This window comes from Mauremys mutica, chromosome 3, assembly GCF_020497125.1.
Source record: "Mauremys mutica isolate MM-2020 ecotype Southern chromosome 3, ASM2049712v1, whole genome shotgun sequence".
In the NCBI taxonomy this organism is placed as follows: domain Eukaryota; kingdom Metazoa; phylum Chordata; order Testudines; family Geoemydidae; genus Mauremys; species Mauremys mutica.
In genome coordinates this window covers 77,087,588-77,106,193 of record NC_059074.1, presented here as the reverse complement: position 1 = coordinate 77,106,193, position 18,606 = coordinate 77,087,588, and the positions used below count along the sequence as shown (strand labels likewise).

Genomic DNA, 18,606 nt, shown 5'->3' with positions numbered 1-18,606 from the left:
CAGCAATCCAAAACTTTACAAAAATGAGTATTACTGTGCTATATAAATAAGCATATTCTACCATGCTTTAAATGCATATTGAGATTCTTTTTTTCCTGGGAGTCTTCTGCATCCATGATGAATTTCTTAGTGGCTCTTTGTATATCCTTTCATCTCTTTCCATCAGCAAGGTCTTGCTTCCCAACTACCACATCCTTCCAAGTGAGGATAGCTGGCCAGATCTCCTCCTTATATGAACAGATGAGTTTCAAAAGCAGGGGAGTTCGCAAGGGAGTTTAGAAGGGGAGTGGGAAGGGAGTGGGAGCCCCTCACCAGCCCTAACCCCTTCCCCGTGGCCCCCCCCTAAAATCCTAAAACCTATATACCAAACTACATTCTAAAACTACTTTCCGTAAACCACCCTTTCACTAACTAGGAGACAATGCAGGCAGAAGCCCAGCAGCAGAGTGGGGGCTAGCCAGTTTATTGCGCTGAGTGTTGCATGTATGATTACCTGCCCTGTGGGCGGATGGCGTATGTGTGCAGTCGGTGCAAGGAGCTCCTGGCCCTCAGAGACCATGTACGGACTTTGGAGGCCAGGGTGGCGGAACTGGAGGAGCTGAGAGAGGCAGAGAGGTATGTTGATGAGGCTTTCCGGGACACTGTAGAATTGTCCCACCTCCGCTTAGACAGCTCCTGTGCTGTTGAGGAGGAAGAAGGGCCCAGGGAAGTAGAGCAGTCAATGGGAGCAGAGGGAAACCTTCCCATAGTTGGGACCCTCCTTCCAGATGGTGCTGGGGTTACCTCTCACACTGAGGTTGCCTCTCCGGGGGAGGGAACTTGAGTTTCTAGGAAAAGGCAGGTGTTAGTAATGGGAGATTCGATTATTAGAAATGTAGATAGCTGGGTCTGTGATGACCGGGAGAACTGTATGGTGACTTGCCTGCCTGGTGCGAAGGTTGCGGATCTCTCGAGGCATCTAGATAGACTTATGTGTAGTGCTGGGGAGGAGCCGGTGGTCATGGTACATGTAGGTACCAATGACATAGGGAAGGGTAGGAGAGATGTCCTGGAAGCCAAATTTAGGCTGCTAGGGAAGAGACTGAAATCCAGGACCTCTATGGTGGCATTTTCAGAAATGCTCCCAGTTCCACGCGCAGGGCCAAGTAGGCAGGCAGAGCTTCAGAGTCTCAATGCGTGGATGAGACGATGGTGTAGAGAGGAGGGGTTCACGTTCATTAGGAACTGGGGAAACTTCTGGGATGGGAGGAGCCTATACAGGAGAGATGGGCTCCACCTAAACCAAAGTGGAACCAGACTGCTGGCACTAAACATTAAAAAGGTTGTAGAGCAGTTTTTAAACTAGGAGATGGGGGAAAGCCGACTGCTGCAGAGGAGCGTGTGGATCGGACACAGACTTCTCTTAGGGGAGAGTCTGATGATAGAGAATCTCCAGGTTATAGTCAGGAGCAGAGGAATGAGAAGTATAATGTAAGGGCCGGATCAGATGATAAACAGTCACATAAAAAAGAATCTGGCACATCAGAAAAAGGTAGGCTAATAAACAGGGACAAGTTTTTAAAGTGCTTGTACACAAATGCCAGAAGTCTAAATAATAAGATGGGTGAACTAGAGTGCCTTGTGATAAAGGAGGATATAGATATAATAGGCATCACAGAAACCTGGTGGACTGAGAGCAATCAATGGGACACAATCATTCCGGGGTACAAAATATATCGGAAGGACAGAAAAGGCCGTGCAGGGGGAGGAGTGGCACTATATGTTAAAGAAAGCGTAGATTCAAATGAAGTAAAAATCTTAAGCGAATCCACAGGTTCCATAGAGTCTCTATGGATAGAAATTTCATGCTCTAGTAAAAATATAACAGTAGGGATCTATTATCGACCACCTGACCAGGACAGTAATAGTGATGATGAAATGCTAAGGGAAATTAGAGAGGCTATCAAAATTAAGAACCCAATAATAGTGGGGGATTTCAATTATCCCCATATTGACTGGGAACATTTCACTTCAGGACGAAATGCAGAGATAAAATTTCTCGATACTTTAAATGACTGCTTCATGGAGCAGCTGGTACGGGAACCCACAAGGGGAGAGGCGACTCTAGATTTAATCCTCAGTTGAGCGCAGGAGCTGGTCCAAGAGGTAACTATAGCAGGACCGCTTGGAAATAGTGACCATAATACAATAGCATTCAACATCCCTGTGATGGGAAGAACATCTCAACTGCCCAACACTGTGGCCTTTAATTTCAAAAGGGGGAACTATACAAAAATGAGGGGGTTAGTTAGACAAAAGTTAAAAGGTACAGTGACTAAAGTGAAATCCCTGCAAGTTGCGTGGGCCCTTTTTAAAGACACCATAATAGAGGCCCAACTTCAATGTATACCCCAAATTAAGAAAAACAGTAAAAGAACTAAAAAAGAGCCACCGTGGCTTAACAACCATGTAAAAGAAGCAGTGAGAGATAAAAAGACTTCCTTTAAAAAGTGGAAGTCAAATCCTAGTGAGGCAAATAGAAAGGAGCACAAACACTGCCAACTTAAGTGCAAGAGTGTAATAAGAAAAGCCAAAGAGGAGTTTGAAGAACGGCTAGCCAAAAACTCCAAAGGTAATAACAAAATGTTTTTTAAGTACATCAGAAGCAGGAAGCCTGCTAAACAACCAGTGGGGCCCCTTGATGATCAAAATTCAAAAGGAGCGCTTAAAGATGATAAAGTCATTGCGGAGAAACTAAATGGATTCTTTGCTTCAGTCTTCACGGCTGAGGATGTTAGGGAGATTCCCAAACCTGAGCTGGCTTTTGTAGGTGACAAATCTGAGGAACTGTCACAGATTGAAGTGTCACTAGAGGTGGTTTTGGAATTAATTGATAAACTCAACATTAACAAGTCACCGGGACCAGATGGCATTCACCCAAGAGTTCTGAAAGAACTCAAATGTGAAGTTGCGGAACTATTAACTAAGGTTTGTAACCTGTCCTTTAAATCGGCTTCGGTACCCAATGACTGGAAGTTAGCTAATGTAACGCCAATATTTAAAAAGGGCTCTAGGGGTGATCCCGGCAATTACAGACCGGTAAGTCTAACGTCGGTACCGGGCAAATTAGTTGAAACAATAGTAAAGAATAAAATTGTCAGACACATAGAAAAACATAAACTCTTGAGCAATAGTCAACATGGTTTCTGTAAAGGGAAATCGTGTCTTACTAATCTATTAGAGTTCTTTGAAGGGGTCAACAAACATGTGGACAAGGGGGATCCGGTGGACATAGTGTACTTAGATTTCCAGAAAGCCTTTGACAAGGTCCCTCACCAAAGGCTCTTACGTAAATTAAGCTGTCATGGGATAAAAGGAAAGGTCCTTTCATGGATTGAGAACTGGTTAATGGACAGGGAACAAAGGGTAGGAATTAATGGTAAATTCTCAGAATGGAGAGGGGTAACTAGTGGTGTTCCCCAAGGGTCAGTCCTAGGACCAATCCTATTCAATTTATTCATAAATGATCTGGAGAAAGGGGTAAACAGTGAGGTGGCAAAGTTTGCAGATGATACTAAACTACTCAAGATAGTTAAGACCAAAGCAGATTGCGAAGAACTTCAAAAAGATCTCACAAAACTAAGTGATTGGGCAACAAAATGGCAAATGAAATTTAATGTGGATAAATGTAAAGTAATGCACATTGGAAAAAATAACCCCAACTATACATACAACATGATGGGGGCTAATTTAGCTACAACGAGTCAGGAAAAAGATCTTGGCGTTATCGTGGATAGTTCTCTGAAGATGTCCATGCAGTGTGCAGAGGCGGTCAAAAAAGCAAACAGGATGTTAGGAATTATTAAAAAGGGGATAGAGAATAAGACTGAGAATATATTATTGCCCTTATATAAATCCATGGTACGCCCACATCTCGAATACTGTGTACAGATGTGGTCTCCTCACCTCAAAAAAGATATTCTAGCACTAGAAAAGGTTCAGAAAAGAGCAACTAAAATGATTAGGGGTTTAGAGAAGGTCCTATATGAGGAAAGATTAAAGAGGCTAGGACTCTTCAGTTTGGAAAAGAGAAGACTAAGGGGGGACATGATAGAGGTATATAAAATCATGAGTGATGTTGAGAAAGTGGATAAGGAAAAGTTATTTACTTATTCCCATAATACAAGAACTAGGGGTCACCAAATGAAATTAATAGGCAGCAGGTTTAAAACAAATAAAAGGAAGTTCTTCTTCACGCAGCGCACAGTCAACTTGTGGAACTCCTTACCTGAGGAGGTTGTGAAGGCTAGGACTATAACAATGTTTAAAAGGGGACTGGATAAATTCATGGTGGCTAAGTCCATAAATGGCTATTAGCCAGCATGGGTAAGAATGGTGTCCCTAGCCTCTGTTCGTCAGAGGATGGAGATGGATGGCAGGAGAGAGATCACTTGATCATTGCCTGTTAGGTTCACTCCCTCAGGGGCACCTGGCATTGGCCACTGTCGGTAGACAGATACTGGGCTAGATGGACCTTTGGTCTGACCCGGTACGGCCTTTCTTATGTTCTTAGTAATTCAAGCTGATTCTCTGTCTTTTCAATCTGATTTTCAGTTCTTCTTAGAATATGCGAGCTTCAGTGCTTATCAATCAGATGTACGTGGCTTTATGTGTGAAATTCACCTCTCATGCATAAACTAGGGGTGAAGGTCCCAATTTGTGCACCCAGACGTGGACTTGACCATCGTGTCTTAGGCATCAAAGTTGGAAAGTTGGGTTCCCTGGCTGAATTTTTTTAAGATGGAGCTCCTGTAAGGTGGGTGCATAAGTGGTTGGAAAACCATTCCCAGAGACAGTTATCAGTGGTTCACAGTCAAGCTGGAAGGGTGTATCAAGTGGAGTCCTGCAGGAATCAGTCCTTTGTCCGGTTTTGGTCAGTATCTTCATCAGTGATTTAGATAATTGCATAGAGAGTACACTTTTATAAAGTTTGTGGACAATACCAAGCTGGGAGGGGTTGCAAGTGCTTTGGAGGATAAGATTAATATTCAAAATTATCTGGAAAAACTGGAGAAATGATCTGAAGTAAATAGGATGAAATTCAGTAAAAAGAAATGCAAAGTACTCCACTTAAGAAGGAACAATCAATTGCACACATACAAAATGGGAAATGAATGCATAGTAAGGAGTACTGCAGAAAAGGGATCTGGGGGCCATAGGGGATCACAATCTAAATATGAGTGAACAGCATAACACTTTCAAAAAAGGCCTTGTCTACACTACAAGACTATTTCGAATCTACTTAAGTCGAATTTGTAGATTCGACCTTATGAAGTCGAATTTGTGTATCCACAGTAAATACACTAATTCGAATTTCTGAGTCCACAGTAATGGGGCTGGCGTCGACTTTGGAAGCGGTGCACTGTGGGAAGCTATCCCACAGTTCCCGCAGTCCCCGCTGCCCATTGGAATGCTGGGTAGAGCTCCCAATGCCTCCTGGGGGAAAAATGTGTCGAGGGTGCTTTTGGGTAACTGTTGTCATTGAACCGTCAATCATGCCCTCCCTCCCTGAAAGCTCCGGCGGGAAATCTGTTCGCGCCCTTCTCTTGTCGGTTACAGCGCGTACGCCACAGCACTGCGAGCATGGAGCCCGCTGCGATCATCGCTGCACTTATGGCCGTTGTCAACTCCTCGCACCTTATCGTCCACCTCTTCCACAGTCAGCTGCTGAGAAATCGTGCGAGGAGGCTCCGGCAGCGCGGTGAGGACAGGAATTCACAGAGTGGCGCAGACCTCTCACAAAGCAGGGTACGCCGCGCAGTGGAGATCATGGTGGCAATGGGTCAAGTTCATGGTGTGGAACGGCGATTCTGGGCCCGGGAAACAAGCACGGACTGGTGGGACCGCATAGTGCTGCAGGTCTGGGATGAATCACAGTGGCTGCGAGACTTCAGGATGCGTAAGGGCACTTTCCTTGAACTCTGTGACTTGCTGTCCCCTGCCCTGAAGCGCCAGGACACCCGGATGCGAGCAGCCCTGAGTGTGCAGAAGCGAGTGGCCATAGCCCTCTGGAAACTTGCAACGCCCGACAGCTACCGGTCAGTAGCGAACCACTTTGGCGTGGGCAAATCTACCGTGGGGGTTGCTGTGATTGAAGTAGCCCACGCAATCGTTGAGCAACTTCTCTCAAAGGTAGTGACTCTCGGAAACGTGCAGGACATCATAGATGGCTTCGCCGCGATGGGATTCCCAAACTGCGGTGGGGCTATAGATGGGACTCACATCCCTATCCTGGCACCAGCCCACCAGGCTAGCGAGTACATTAACCGAAAGGGCTACTTTTCAATGGTGCTGCAAGCACTGGTAGACCATAGGGGACGTTTTACCAACATTTTCGTTGGGTGGGCGGGCAAGGTTCATGACGCGCGTGTGTTCAGGAACTCTGGTCTGTTTAAACGCCTCCAGGCAGGTACTTTCTTCCCGGACCACAAAATAACGGTTGGGGATGTGCAGATGCCTACAGTGATCCTTGGGGACCCAGCCTACCCGCTAATGCCCTGGCTCATGAAGCCCTATACAGGTGCCTTGGACAGAGAGAAGGAACTCTTCAACTACCGGCTGAGCAAGTGCAGAATGGTGGTGGAGTGTGCTTTCGGACGTCTCAAGGGGAGATGGCGGAGCTTACTGACTCGCTCGGACATCAGCGAAAAGAATATCCCCGTAGTTATTGCTGCTTGCTGTGTGCTACACAATCTCTGTGAGAGAAAGGGCGAGACCTTTTTGTCCGGATGGGAGGTTGAGGCAAATCGCCTGGCTGCAGTTTACGCTCAGCCAGACACCCGTGCCGAGAGAATATCCCAGCGGGAAGCGCTGTGTATCCGGGAGGCTTTGAAAGCAAGTTTCCTCGGAGAGCAGGGTAACCTATGACTCTCCACTTGCTTTCAAGAGAAACTGACCCTGGGCCTGTGTCTGTATGTGTCGATTTCGATCTGCGGTTACATACCCCGTTCTCCAAGTTTCCCCCACTTCCAAAGCACGTTTTAAAGCAAATTAATTGTAACAGTCATTATTAATAAATCTTTGTTTTACTTTGCATTTCTGTTCAGGTGTTGAAACATGGACGCATACTGTGCTGGGCACGGTGTGCACTGATGTACAGACCGCTTGTTCCATAGAGGAATGACATCCTCCTGCTCCTACATAGGTCTCTGGGGTGGGGGACGGTTGCAAGTGGTTGTGCAGGAAGGGGAGGGTTTGCAGGAAGGGGTGGGTTTGCAGGAAGGGGCGAGTGGTGCCTTCTTTGGATAGGGGTTTGGATGACGGCAGTGGGCTGCGGGTTTGGGCGTAGGAAGGGGTGAGGGGTGTGGGGGAAGGGTGATTATCTGTCCGTGGATGAGGGCTCTTGTTGGGGCTCAGGGCAGCGGAGAGGCTCGTTGCTACGGTGGAAGTGCATGGTAAGGGCAGCGTGCCTTAACATTAAGGGGGTGGCAGGCGCTAGGACCCTGGACAAGCATACACATCACAGAATGACCCGGGGCAGCATACACCACACAGAGTGATCCTGGTGCCTACTGACTGCAGTGTGTGTGTGCCCTGCAGTTGATCATGGCCCCAAGTCTTTACCCTGGTAATGTAGGCTATACCGTGCAATTATAAATCCCCCCCCCCCCCCCCATACACAAAAAAATCCTCTGACACGAAAGACGTGACCGAAACAGTGAATAACAGCAAACAGCTTTTAATAATCTAATACACACTGGGGGGATGAAACTTGGATTTGGGACTGGTTGAGCCTGTAAGGGAAGCACTTCTACAAATTTATAGCGTGAGAGGTGTGTGGTACATTAGCGCTATGCAGTGGTGCAGTGACAGTTCTCACGGCCCCTACCGCCCCTCCGTCTTGTACTTTTGGGTGAGGGGGGGGCAGGACTTCTTGGCGGGGGAGGGCGGTTGCAGATACACTGCAGGGGGGCTCTGTCCTCCTGCCTGCGGTCCTGCATAACATCAACAAGGCGCCGGAGCGTGTCCGTTTGCTCCCTCATTAGCCCAAGCAGCGTTTGAGTCGCCTGCTGGTCTTCCTGCCGCCACCTGTCCTCCCGTTCGATGTGTGTGCGATGCTGTTGACATAGGGTCTCCCTCCACTGTCTCTGCTCTGCCGCCTCGGCTCTGGAGCAAGCCATCAGTTCCGCGAACATCTCGTCCCTAGTCTTTTTCTTTCGCCGCCTAATCTGCGCCAGCCTCTGCGAGGGGGATGCCGGGGCAGTCCGGGAAAGAGCCGAAGCTGTGTGATGGGAAAAGTAACTGATTTCCTTGAACAGATACATGTTTGCGAACAGTGAACACAGTCTAGTCAGTTTCTCTGAACAAGACCATACAGGGCAACAAGTCTCACGAGATCTCAGGACAAGTTCGAGATTTCGGAATACGCTCTCATTGGCTGCGGCATTGCACAGGAGAGCGGACAAGTGGGGAGAGACAGCTGAATCCGTCTAGCAGACAGTCCTGGTAAGCCTTACAGTACATTCTGCTTATCAGTTAATGGATAGCTGTGCCCTCCCCCTAAAGGCAATCTTGAAATCATATACTCTGACCCTTTTCCAGCCACTCCCGCCAGTGCACGGGAAAGATCAATGTATGCTTTTCCTATGTGGCCTACAACACGTGGCTGTTAAGCGAGGGTCATTGTTATGCAAAGTAAAAGTCAACCATTCACAACAGTAACAATACACTAATTGCCCTAATTAGATGCAGCATTTCATGAACGAGATCACCCTGATGCGGGTCCCTCGGAGTCACAAAGAGCGGATGCTAAGGGAAGCCCTGCAGAGACCAGGACCATATGCGGCCATGCTTGTGGAGGCGATGATTCCCATCTACATAAGGATGTCCTGGCGCGGAAGAGTGTGCTTCCACGGAGCACCCAACAAGGCACCTCTCCCCAGGAACCTCCTGCGGAGGCTTTTCGAGGACCTAAATGAGACCTTTCTTGAATTGTCCCTGGAGGATTATTGTTCAATCCCTATATGTGTGGACCTACTTTTCATATAGTTTTTCATTGAAAATTTTATATATAGTATTTCTATTTTTTTATACCTGTTTTATAAAAAATAAATGTTTACATGTTTCTAGCACTTACCGCCTGATCCTTCCCCTGATTCAGAGTCCGGGTTAACGGCCGGGGAGGGTTGGTAGGGGATCTCTGTGAGGGTGATGAAGAGATCCTGGCTGTCAGGGAAAGCGGTATTGTGTTGGCTGTCGCCTGCGCCGTCCTCCACAGACCCTTCCTCATCTTCCACATCGGCGAACATCGAGGAGGAACTGTCCAGGTTCACTATGCCATCCACTGAGTCCACGGTCACTGGTGGGGCAGTGGTGGCAGACCCACCTAGAATGGCATGTAGTGCCTCGTAGAAGCGGCATGTCTGGGGCAGAGCTCCGGAGCGTCCGTTTGCCGCTCTGACTTTTTGGTAGCCTTGTCTCAGGTCCTTGATTTTCACGCGGCACTGCATTTCATCCCGGCTGTATCCTTTCTCTATCATTGCTTTGGCGACCTTCTCGAAGGTCTTTGCATTCCGCTTGCTGGAGCGCAGCTCCGACAGCACAGACTCCTCGCCCCACACACCGATCAGATCCATGACTTCCCGGTCAGTCCATGCTGGGGACCTCTTTCTATTCTTGGATTGGCCGGACTCCTCTGCTGGAGAGCTCTGCATCGTTGCAGGTGCTGCGGAGCTCGCCCCGATGTCCAGCCAGGATGTCAGATTCAAAGTGCCCAGACAGGAAAATGAATTCAAATTTTCCCGGGTCATTTCCTGTGTGGCTGGTCAGAGAATCCAAGCTCCGACTGCTGTCCAGAGCGTCAACAGAGTGGTGCACTGTGGGATAGCTCCCGGAGCTACTAAGTTCGATTTGCATCCACACCTAGCCTAATTTGAGCTAGCCATGTCGAATTTAGCGTTACTCCACCTGTCGGGGTGGAGTACCAAATTCGAACTAAAGAGCCCTCTAGTTCGAATTAAATGGCTTCCTGGTGTGGACGGTTGAGCGGTTAGTTGGAATTAACGCTGCTAAATTCGAATTAAAGTCCTAGTGTAGACCAGGCCAAAGCAAACATCTTTCTGGGATGTATTAGCAGGAGTGTTGTAAGCAAGACAGGAGAAGTAATTCTTTCACTCTACTCTGCAGTGATTGGGCCTCAACTGGAGTATCATGTCCAGTTCTCGATGCCACATTTCAGGAAAGAGGTGGACAAATTGGACAAAGTCCAGAGGAGAGCAACAAAAATGATTAAAGGTCTAGAAAACATGACCTATGAGGAAAGATTAAAAAATATTGGTTTGTTTAGTTTAGATAAGAGACAACTGAGGGGACATAACAGTTTTCAAGTACATGAAAGGTTGTCACAAGGAGGAGGGAGAAAAATTGTTTTTGTTAACCTCTTGGAATAGGAGCAATGGACTTAAATTGCAGCAAGGGAGATTTAAGTTGGACATTAGGAAAAACTTCCTGTCAGAGTGGTTAAGTACTGGAATAAATTGCCTGGGGAGGTTGTGGAATCACCATCATTGGAGGTTTTTAAGAGCAGGTTAGACAAACACCTGTCAGGGATGGCCTGTCCTGCCTTGAGTTCAGAGGACTGGACTAGAAGACCTCTTGAGGTCCCTTCTAGTCTTATGATTTTATGAAAGTCAAGTAGATGATTTAGCCACAAAACTCCCACTGAAATTTGCTTTGGAAATCTCAACCTGTATGTGTAAACTTGTTAGTAATAGTTGAGATGGACAAAGAGAGAATTGTAAAATACTGAAAAAATATAAGACTTGAGTGCATCCATAGTTTTTCACAGGAATCGGCAGCCTTTGGCACGCGGTCCGCCAGGGTAAGCACCTGGCCACTCCAGGCCAAAGGGGGCTGTGGGAATCGGTGGCCAGCACATCCCTCGGATACAGCAGGTAAACAAACCGGCCCGGCCCACCTGGGTGCTTGGCTTACCCAGGGTGCTTACCTTGGCAGGCCGCATGCCAAAGGTTGCCGATATTGGACCTTCATACCACAATAAGCAGCTATTAAAGGAATATTAAGAAATCTTGCTTAATAAATCAGTCTTCAAAATTTATAGGCCAGATTATCTAAAGTGCATCTGAACTTTTCACACACTCAGTACATGTGTATCAGTTTTCACACGTTCAAATGTATACTCATGCTTTAGAAAACCTAACTCTAAACCTTTAAATAAATACTGTAAAAGCTATACTCATGTACTTCAGTACACAGAAAGTACTTCTCTGGGGAAGTCTTGTGAGGTTCTTTAAAAGTAGAAAATTTTAAAATTAATTTAAATGATTTTAGTGATAAAATTAAAGAGATGGAAATTGTGTAAGATGATGATATACTAGGAATTCTGGTTATTTTTGTTTGGATTTGGTGCATTATTTCAAAATCTTAGTTTTCAGGTTTTATGTTCTTAGCAATAAATGATAACACTTTATGTAGGTCATTTTATAATGACACATTTGTTTTCTTTTTAAAGGTGTAATGATAGTGTTACAGTTTTATAAATTACTCTTTTTTATTAACATATATGAATGTTATGGGCTCAAGGAACAAAAGAATTTTTGCAAGTATTAAGTCTATCTTAATTAGAATTCTGTTGTAAGTTACTAAATGTAATTTTAAGAATTATGCCTTAATCATTTATACTTAATAAGTTAATTCAAGTCCTTAGAGGCATAAAAGAAAATAATTCTTTGTAAATTAAAATTTTACACAGCTTTTTCGTGTTTAATTCTGCTTTTGTGTGTGTGTTTGTGTTCGCAGGCAGTATACATTGCTCCCTTAAAAGCACTGGTACGAGAGAGAATTGAAGATTGGAAAGTCAGGATTGAAGAAAAACTTGGTAAAAAGTATGTTTCTCCCAGAAAAACAGTCCTGCAAATGTGGAGAAACTCTGTTGAATATTTTGTAGTATCTAGCTATTTAGTCAAATATATTTAATCTTTCAAATTGTACCAAAGCTCCCCATAAAAAGTCTGAATGTATCATAGCAAACACACACTACATAGAAAAAAAATAGATGACACAAAAATGGAAGGTAGTTGAATACATTGCCGATTTTACTTGTTCTTTCTAGTTGGACAAGCTAACAAATAAGTTCAGTTTCCCTTTCTATTATCTTTGTCTTTTTGAAGTTGCAGTTCAGAATTAACCTTCCTTCAAAGATTTATTTCCAGGATCTCTTATAAATTGCATAACATGTCTATAACAGTGTGCATGTATGACTTTCCATTCTTGCATTCCTCCATTCTTGCATTTTTTGTGCACCTATAATTACCATTGGCATCATCAGGAGTTTGATATATTCAGGAAGTGCAGGATTGCCATCTGACATAAAGCGTATGTGAGTTTTAGTCCTTTCTAAAATTATCCATAATTATCAACAACTTCCAAGTGTGGATTATTTATGGCCAGATTTTGTGATCCTTACTCATGCTGATTAATAATTTACTCCTCATAGAGTTTAATGGATTTAAATAGAACTACTCCTAGGAGAAGGTACTGCTCTGTGTGTAAATATGTCAGAATATGGCCTTTATTAAAAGGCAGTTATTTCATTATATTTTCTTTGTGGTTTCTTTTAATGGGGTATGTGAGGTGCTGCTACCTAACCTCTCACAGTCAGTCATCACTGCAAGGCAGGTTGTACAGGGCAATATACAGCCACTAGAAGATCTATAGGAAAGGTTATGAAAGGCTGATTTGACTTGCAATTAATATCCATGGTAATATTCATTTATCTTTTTTGCATCAGTCTCTGTCTTACAAAGTCACAAATAGTTTTGGACATCCAAGTAAACTTTTCTTTCTCTATGATATTGCTAAGAAAAGTAAAATAATTAGAAGGTAAAGAAGATTAAAGGCATATTTACTTCAATTTTTTAAAATTTGTTTTTGTTTGCCAGGGCCATTCAGCCAGGAACACCAATTTTATTTTTTATTGTTGTTTAAGGGTTAATATTGGGACACACCTAACCCAATAGGTTAGAAAGCTTCATTGGTTTAAAAATTCAGTTTTATCCAGTCACAATGATCATTTCACTCAATTACAGGATAGTAGAATTGACTGGGGATGTGACTCCTGATATGAGAGCTATTGCCCAAGCTGACCTTATTGTAACTACACCGGAAAAGTGGGATGGGGTCAGTAGAAGTTGGCAAAACAGGAGCTATGTTCAGAAAGTTGCCATTCTCATCATAGATGAGATCCATCTGCTAGGTAAGCATTGTTTTTTATCATAGTTGTTGCTGAATTTGAAAGTGTGTGCTGAGAATAGACTTGCATGGAATTCTAAACATTTGAACTTATTACATTTTAATGCATATTTCTCTTATTACCCAGGGGATGAGAGAGGCCCAGTACTGGAAGTTATTGTGTCTCGAACTAACTTCATCTCATCTCACACAGAAAAGCCTGTAAGAGTAGTTGGTTTATCCACAGCATTAGCGAATGCAAGAGACCTTGCTGACTGGCTAAATATTAATCAGGTATGTGGAAAATTTCTGAAGAAGACATTTGTAGACATTTGTACATATCTGTGCTGTACATAGTAATATTTGCAAAATAATTTAAGCTTCAACTAAAAGTGTTTTATATTTTCACTTTAGATGGGTCTGTTCAACTTCCGACCATCTGTACGTCCAGTTCCATTGGAAGTACACATTCAGGGCTTCCCTGGCCAGCATTACTGTCCTCGCATGGCTAGTATGAATAAACCTGCATTTCAAGGTAAAAACCAAGACATTTCATACATTCAGTTAAAAAAAAGCCGTGGGGGGGGGAGGAGTGGGATTCTAACCATTTTTACATAGGCCATTTGAGACACATTTACAACATGTGCTACTATATGTTTTCTTGGGATGTTCAGGGGAGATCTGTTTCTCTTGATGACCCAAAAACTATTTATCTCAAACATCAGGTATGGTGTTAATGCAGCATATATCAGAGGAATGTAAACATATTTGGAACAGAATAAGTAAACTTTGTAATTATGAAGAGAGATGTTCTAAAATGAAAATTGTATTTTCTCTTAGGGTTCAGCACTGGAAAAACACATTTTTGTAAAAGTATTTGAGATTTAGAAAGTAGTAAAACCATTCACAGTATTAATCTGATTCGGTATTTTCTTACAGATCACTGTATGTAAGATTTTTAAAAAATTGTGAACAGAAGTTACAAGTCAAGCTAACCTCACATAATTCTAATTTCAAGGCAATAACCATAAAATTCAGAACTTTCCATTCGTTTAGATATGCTTCTGTTCTCAATTTTTTATTCTTAACAAAGCTGGCAGGCAGGACAAATCTAAGAAAAACCCTCATATTTAATTGAAACATGTTTTGTTTTGGTTACATGAGGAATATTTATTATATCAATTAAAAATAACAACCAAAATAAATTTTGTAATGTGAACTGCTGTTGATTGTGAGGTGACAGTTGTGAAGTGACTTTTTAGCTGCTCTAATTAGCCTTATGACAGAAGCAAAGTATTGATTGTGGACTAGAGACCAATTTTGGTAGTTTATATTATTTACACCTCCACAGGAGTATTGTACAAAAACACTAATGAACAATAAATCTGTCTTGGGCTTTTCAGCCACACCTGTTCCTGAAGCAACAAAAATCCATTAGATGTCGAATTTTTTTAAAAAAATATATATATATATATCAGCATCTATAATTGTAATACATACAAGTTGTATTATGTATTTATATAATCTTACAATGATATACATAGATGTCTGTAGATGCATACACATACACACAGAGAGAATATTACCAGCAAATTGAGACAATATGTTATGGTGGGTGGTATAGCGCACTTGTTTTTCATATATTAGGGATGAATGTTTAGTACTAATTGTAGTCTGAAGCATTATATAGGAAATAAATCATGCATAAATATCTCAAACATACGTATAACATCATAGAGTATCTGAAGCTGTACATATAAGCTGTTTGTTTACTTCTAGTAGCTCATGTTATTCGAAGACCTATAGCAATTTGATTTATTGAGGGTTTGCTTTTCCAACTTGTTTTACAGAGTATCGTCATGGCTGTATTAGCATTTCCATTATTATCCCCATTTCTAAGGTCATAAAAATGTACTGTAATCTGAAAATTATCAAATGTAGATGTTTTAAAAAAAAAAAAACATGGTTGGTTTAAGTAATTCGTTATTCAAGTGCAGAACTTATGCTCTTTTACTCCACTGTGGCTAGGTTTTGTAGCAACTATGCAAAGGTTACTTTCCAGTTTAGAATTCTTGTCAATGCATAGGCACAAAATGTAAGTGAAGGATGGATTTAAATCCTCAGCACTTTTAGTTGCAATGTTAGCAATAGATGCTGAATTGCGAAATTCAGGTATCTGGCATGGATGGATTCGCTCTGAATTTTTTCTTTTCTAACAGCTATTAGGAGCCATTCTCCAGCCAAGCCTGTTCTTGTGTTTGTCTCATCCAGACGTCAGACTAGACTCACTGCCCTAGAGTTGATTGCTTTCCTGGCTACTGAGGATGATCCAAAGCAATGGCTGAAAATGGATGAAAGAGAGGTACATCAATATAATGAGTCTTAGTTGTGTGTGTTTATTTCATTTTTTTCAGTATCAATTTGAAAGGAAAGTAAACCTAAAACACAGTAGTTTTCCTTGACTTTTTTTTTAAGGCCCAATCTTGAAAACAGTTGCACATATGCTTAATTTTAAGCATGTGAGCATCCCACAGACTTCAGTGTTAAGCACATGCATAAATTTGCAGGATCAGGGCCTTATGTTGTAAGCTCTTTTATTTTTATTTATTTTATGTTAGCAGTAGTACAGTTGAGATCAGGATCTCATCATGCTAGGCATTATGAATACATATGAATTTAATTCTACCCTTGAAATTGAGTTTGCTGGTGACATTCATTCAAAGCAAACTCTGTGAAATTCAATACTTTGCCATTTACACTGTTGTGAATTTTCTAAAAAAAAAATAGTGATTTACACAATGCCTCAATTATTATATTTAATTTTCATTATTATCCTTAGTTACCTGTTCCACGGGACCCCTGCCTCATTCAGTGCACAGGATGGACGATGATCAGTTAATGAGTAGCCATTCAATATTTTGTTTTTTCCTCCTTGTTCAGTGAATGGCCCCACACCTTAATTACTACACACTATTGAAATCCTGTTCTGAAAACAGAATTATTAATTTCCTCATGGGCTTTTCTATGGCACTTGTCATTATAGTATCCGAGTGCTTCGCAAGGAAACATTAATTTAATTTGTCTTCACAACATACATGTAAAACAAGGGAGTAGTATTATCCCCATTTTACAAATGGGAATTGAGGCATAGAGAAATTAATGTAATTAATTTTGAGTGCCCAATCTGAGATGCCTTGGGGCTGATTTTTCAGAGAACTTAGCATTATATACACCTCTACCCGGTTATAACGCTGTGCTCGGGAGCCAAAAAATCTTACTGCATTATAGGTGAAACTGCGTTATATCGAACTTGCTTTGCTCCGCCAGAGTGTGAAGCCCCGCCCCCCTGGAGCACAGCTTTACCACATTATATCTGAATTCATGTTATATCGGGTCGCGTTATATCGGGGTAGAGGTGTAGTATTTTTTATATTCAAAGCACAGTGCCCATTGACTTAAGTTATATCTGTGAGTGCTCAGCACTTCTGCAAATTAGACCCAGGGTCTCAATGTGGGCACCCAGAAAATGAGGAACATACAATTAGTTGTGCCACCTGTGAAAATTTGATTTAAGTGACTTACCTAGTATCACATAGGAACTCTTTGACAGAGACAGGGATAGAATCCCATTCTCCAGGGCAACATTCAACAGCCTTAGCCATGAGACAATTCTCTCTCTTCCTGAATCCCCTCCCTACTTCATTTCACTACACATCTGCCAAGTTTTGCAACAAACGAGGGAGGGTCCTACAGACAACTGCCTCCTTCAGTACATAGCCCTGATTCACTCCCCTGAGGAGGGTCCTATGGAAAAAATAGTATGTGATCATGTATTTTCCACTCCATGCGTCTGATGAAGTGGGTTCTAGCCCATGAAAGCTTATGCCCAAATAAATGTGTTAGTCTCTAAGGTGCCACAAGGGCTCCTGATTGTTTTTGCTGATACAGACTAACACGTCTACCAGATGCACAGTTGGGGAGAAGGTAAAATTAAGGTGCTTGACCTAGCAACCTGAATGTTCTTTTAATGTAATTTTTGTGTGTAATTTCCCTAGTTTTTAAAAAACAGAAATTTCATCATGCGGCATCATATGGACACCCACCTGCATCATCAGCAGCATTGGAACTTTTCAGTACACTACCCAGACCTCTGCCAGTTGAGCTAACAGAGTAAATGATAGCAATAATAGGCTGACACCTTCTGTGTACAAAACATGAAGCATTACATTTCTAGGTCACCAGTTCAAATCCAGCCCATGTTCGTGGTGACAAAGAGTTATTAGTATCTGGTAGCAGCTCTGTGCAAAATTGTCTCCACATCAGAAAAGCTACCACTGTTGGCATTCTCACCCTTGTAAAATAGTCTTTGCAGTGAGGCCATGGTTTGTGAATGCTGGTGATCCCTCTATATTCAGTTTGAAACCCACTTAAGTCAGCTATTTGCTGGGGAACCTTGTGATTGGCACTTCCCATACAGTACCTATTGTCCCAGAGGAATAAAGAGCTATCATGGCTCATTTCAATGGTAGAGCAGGCGACTGACCACTCTCCATAGCATCATCCCTGCTGAGCCCATAAATAACCAAGCAGTCATCCAAATGAGTGTTCATGCTGTTTAAAACAGTATTTAACTCACCCCAAGACCTCTGTGCTTACTACTGATCAGCCACAGCAGAACTCAGCCTGTGGCAGCACAGGGATGGGGGGAATAAATGAGGCAGACATTCTTGTGGGATGGCTTCTGCCACTACAAACCTCTTCTCATGGTTCTTGGAGATTCATGGGGTGAGGAGATCACACCATCTAGAAGCTCTGTACAACCTCAAACTCCTATCCCTTAAAGGAGCACTAAGTAGGAGACAACAATGAGAGCCATAAGAAGATTTCCTAGTTCTTTGGCTGCTCTTATGTTTGTTTGTTTTGTTGTTGTTTTGTTTGTTTGTTTTTCCTTTGAGAAGGAGCAATATGGCCATTGTAATTACCTGAATTACCAGTTGTCCTGGATGCTGGGAAATTTCAATCCAAAATACAGTTACCCACAAATCCCTATTATATCTGCTTCTATTCTTTGCAACCAACCAGGCATAAATCACAGGCAAATACTAATAACTTAGATAATATCCATTTCTTCGTATTTTGTGTTTAGGCTAAAACGATTTAAAAAATTACCAAAAGGTCAGGTTTGCTAATCCTAAACTCCAGTAAATTTAAATGACTAATGAGAGAGCCCCCTCCCATAGGAGTTCACGCCATAATCACTGGAATCAAGTTCTGCCAATCTTCACCAATTGCTCAAAATGTAATTTGGACAAAAAAATATTGTTTCCTGCATGTGGGAATAATTTGGTTCTGCCTGCACTGGGTAGAAAATACGAGATA

General features: G+C 42.6%; 1 protein-coding gene across 1 annotated transcript in view; it reads left to right on the top strand.

Annotated features, from left to right (window-relative positions):
- The window catches only part of ASCC3 (activating signal cointegrator 1 complex subunit 3), a 492,957-nt gene that overhangs the window by 373,242 nt on the left and 101,109 nt on the right, over window positions 1-18,606 (top strand). Inside the window, exons 26-30 of the mRNA XM_045011487.1 lie at window positions 11,797-11,882; window positions 13,086-13,252; window positions 13,376-13,521; window positions 13,642-13,762; window positions 15,447-15,589. Of these exons, the coding sequence (XP_044867422.1) occupies window positions 11,797-11,882; window positions 13,086-13,252; window positions 13,376-13,521; window positions 13,642-13,762; window positions 15,447-15,589 (663 nt within the window). The remainder of the gene's footprint in view (window positions 1-11,796; window positions 11,883-13,085; window positions 13,253-13,375; window positions 13,522-13,641; window positions 13,763-15,446; window positions 15,590-18,606) is intronic.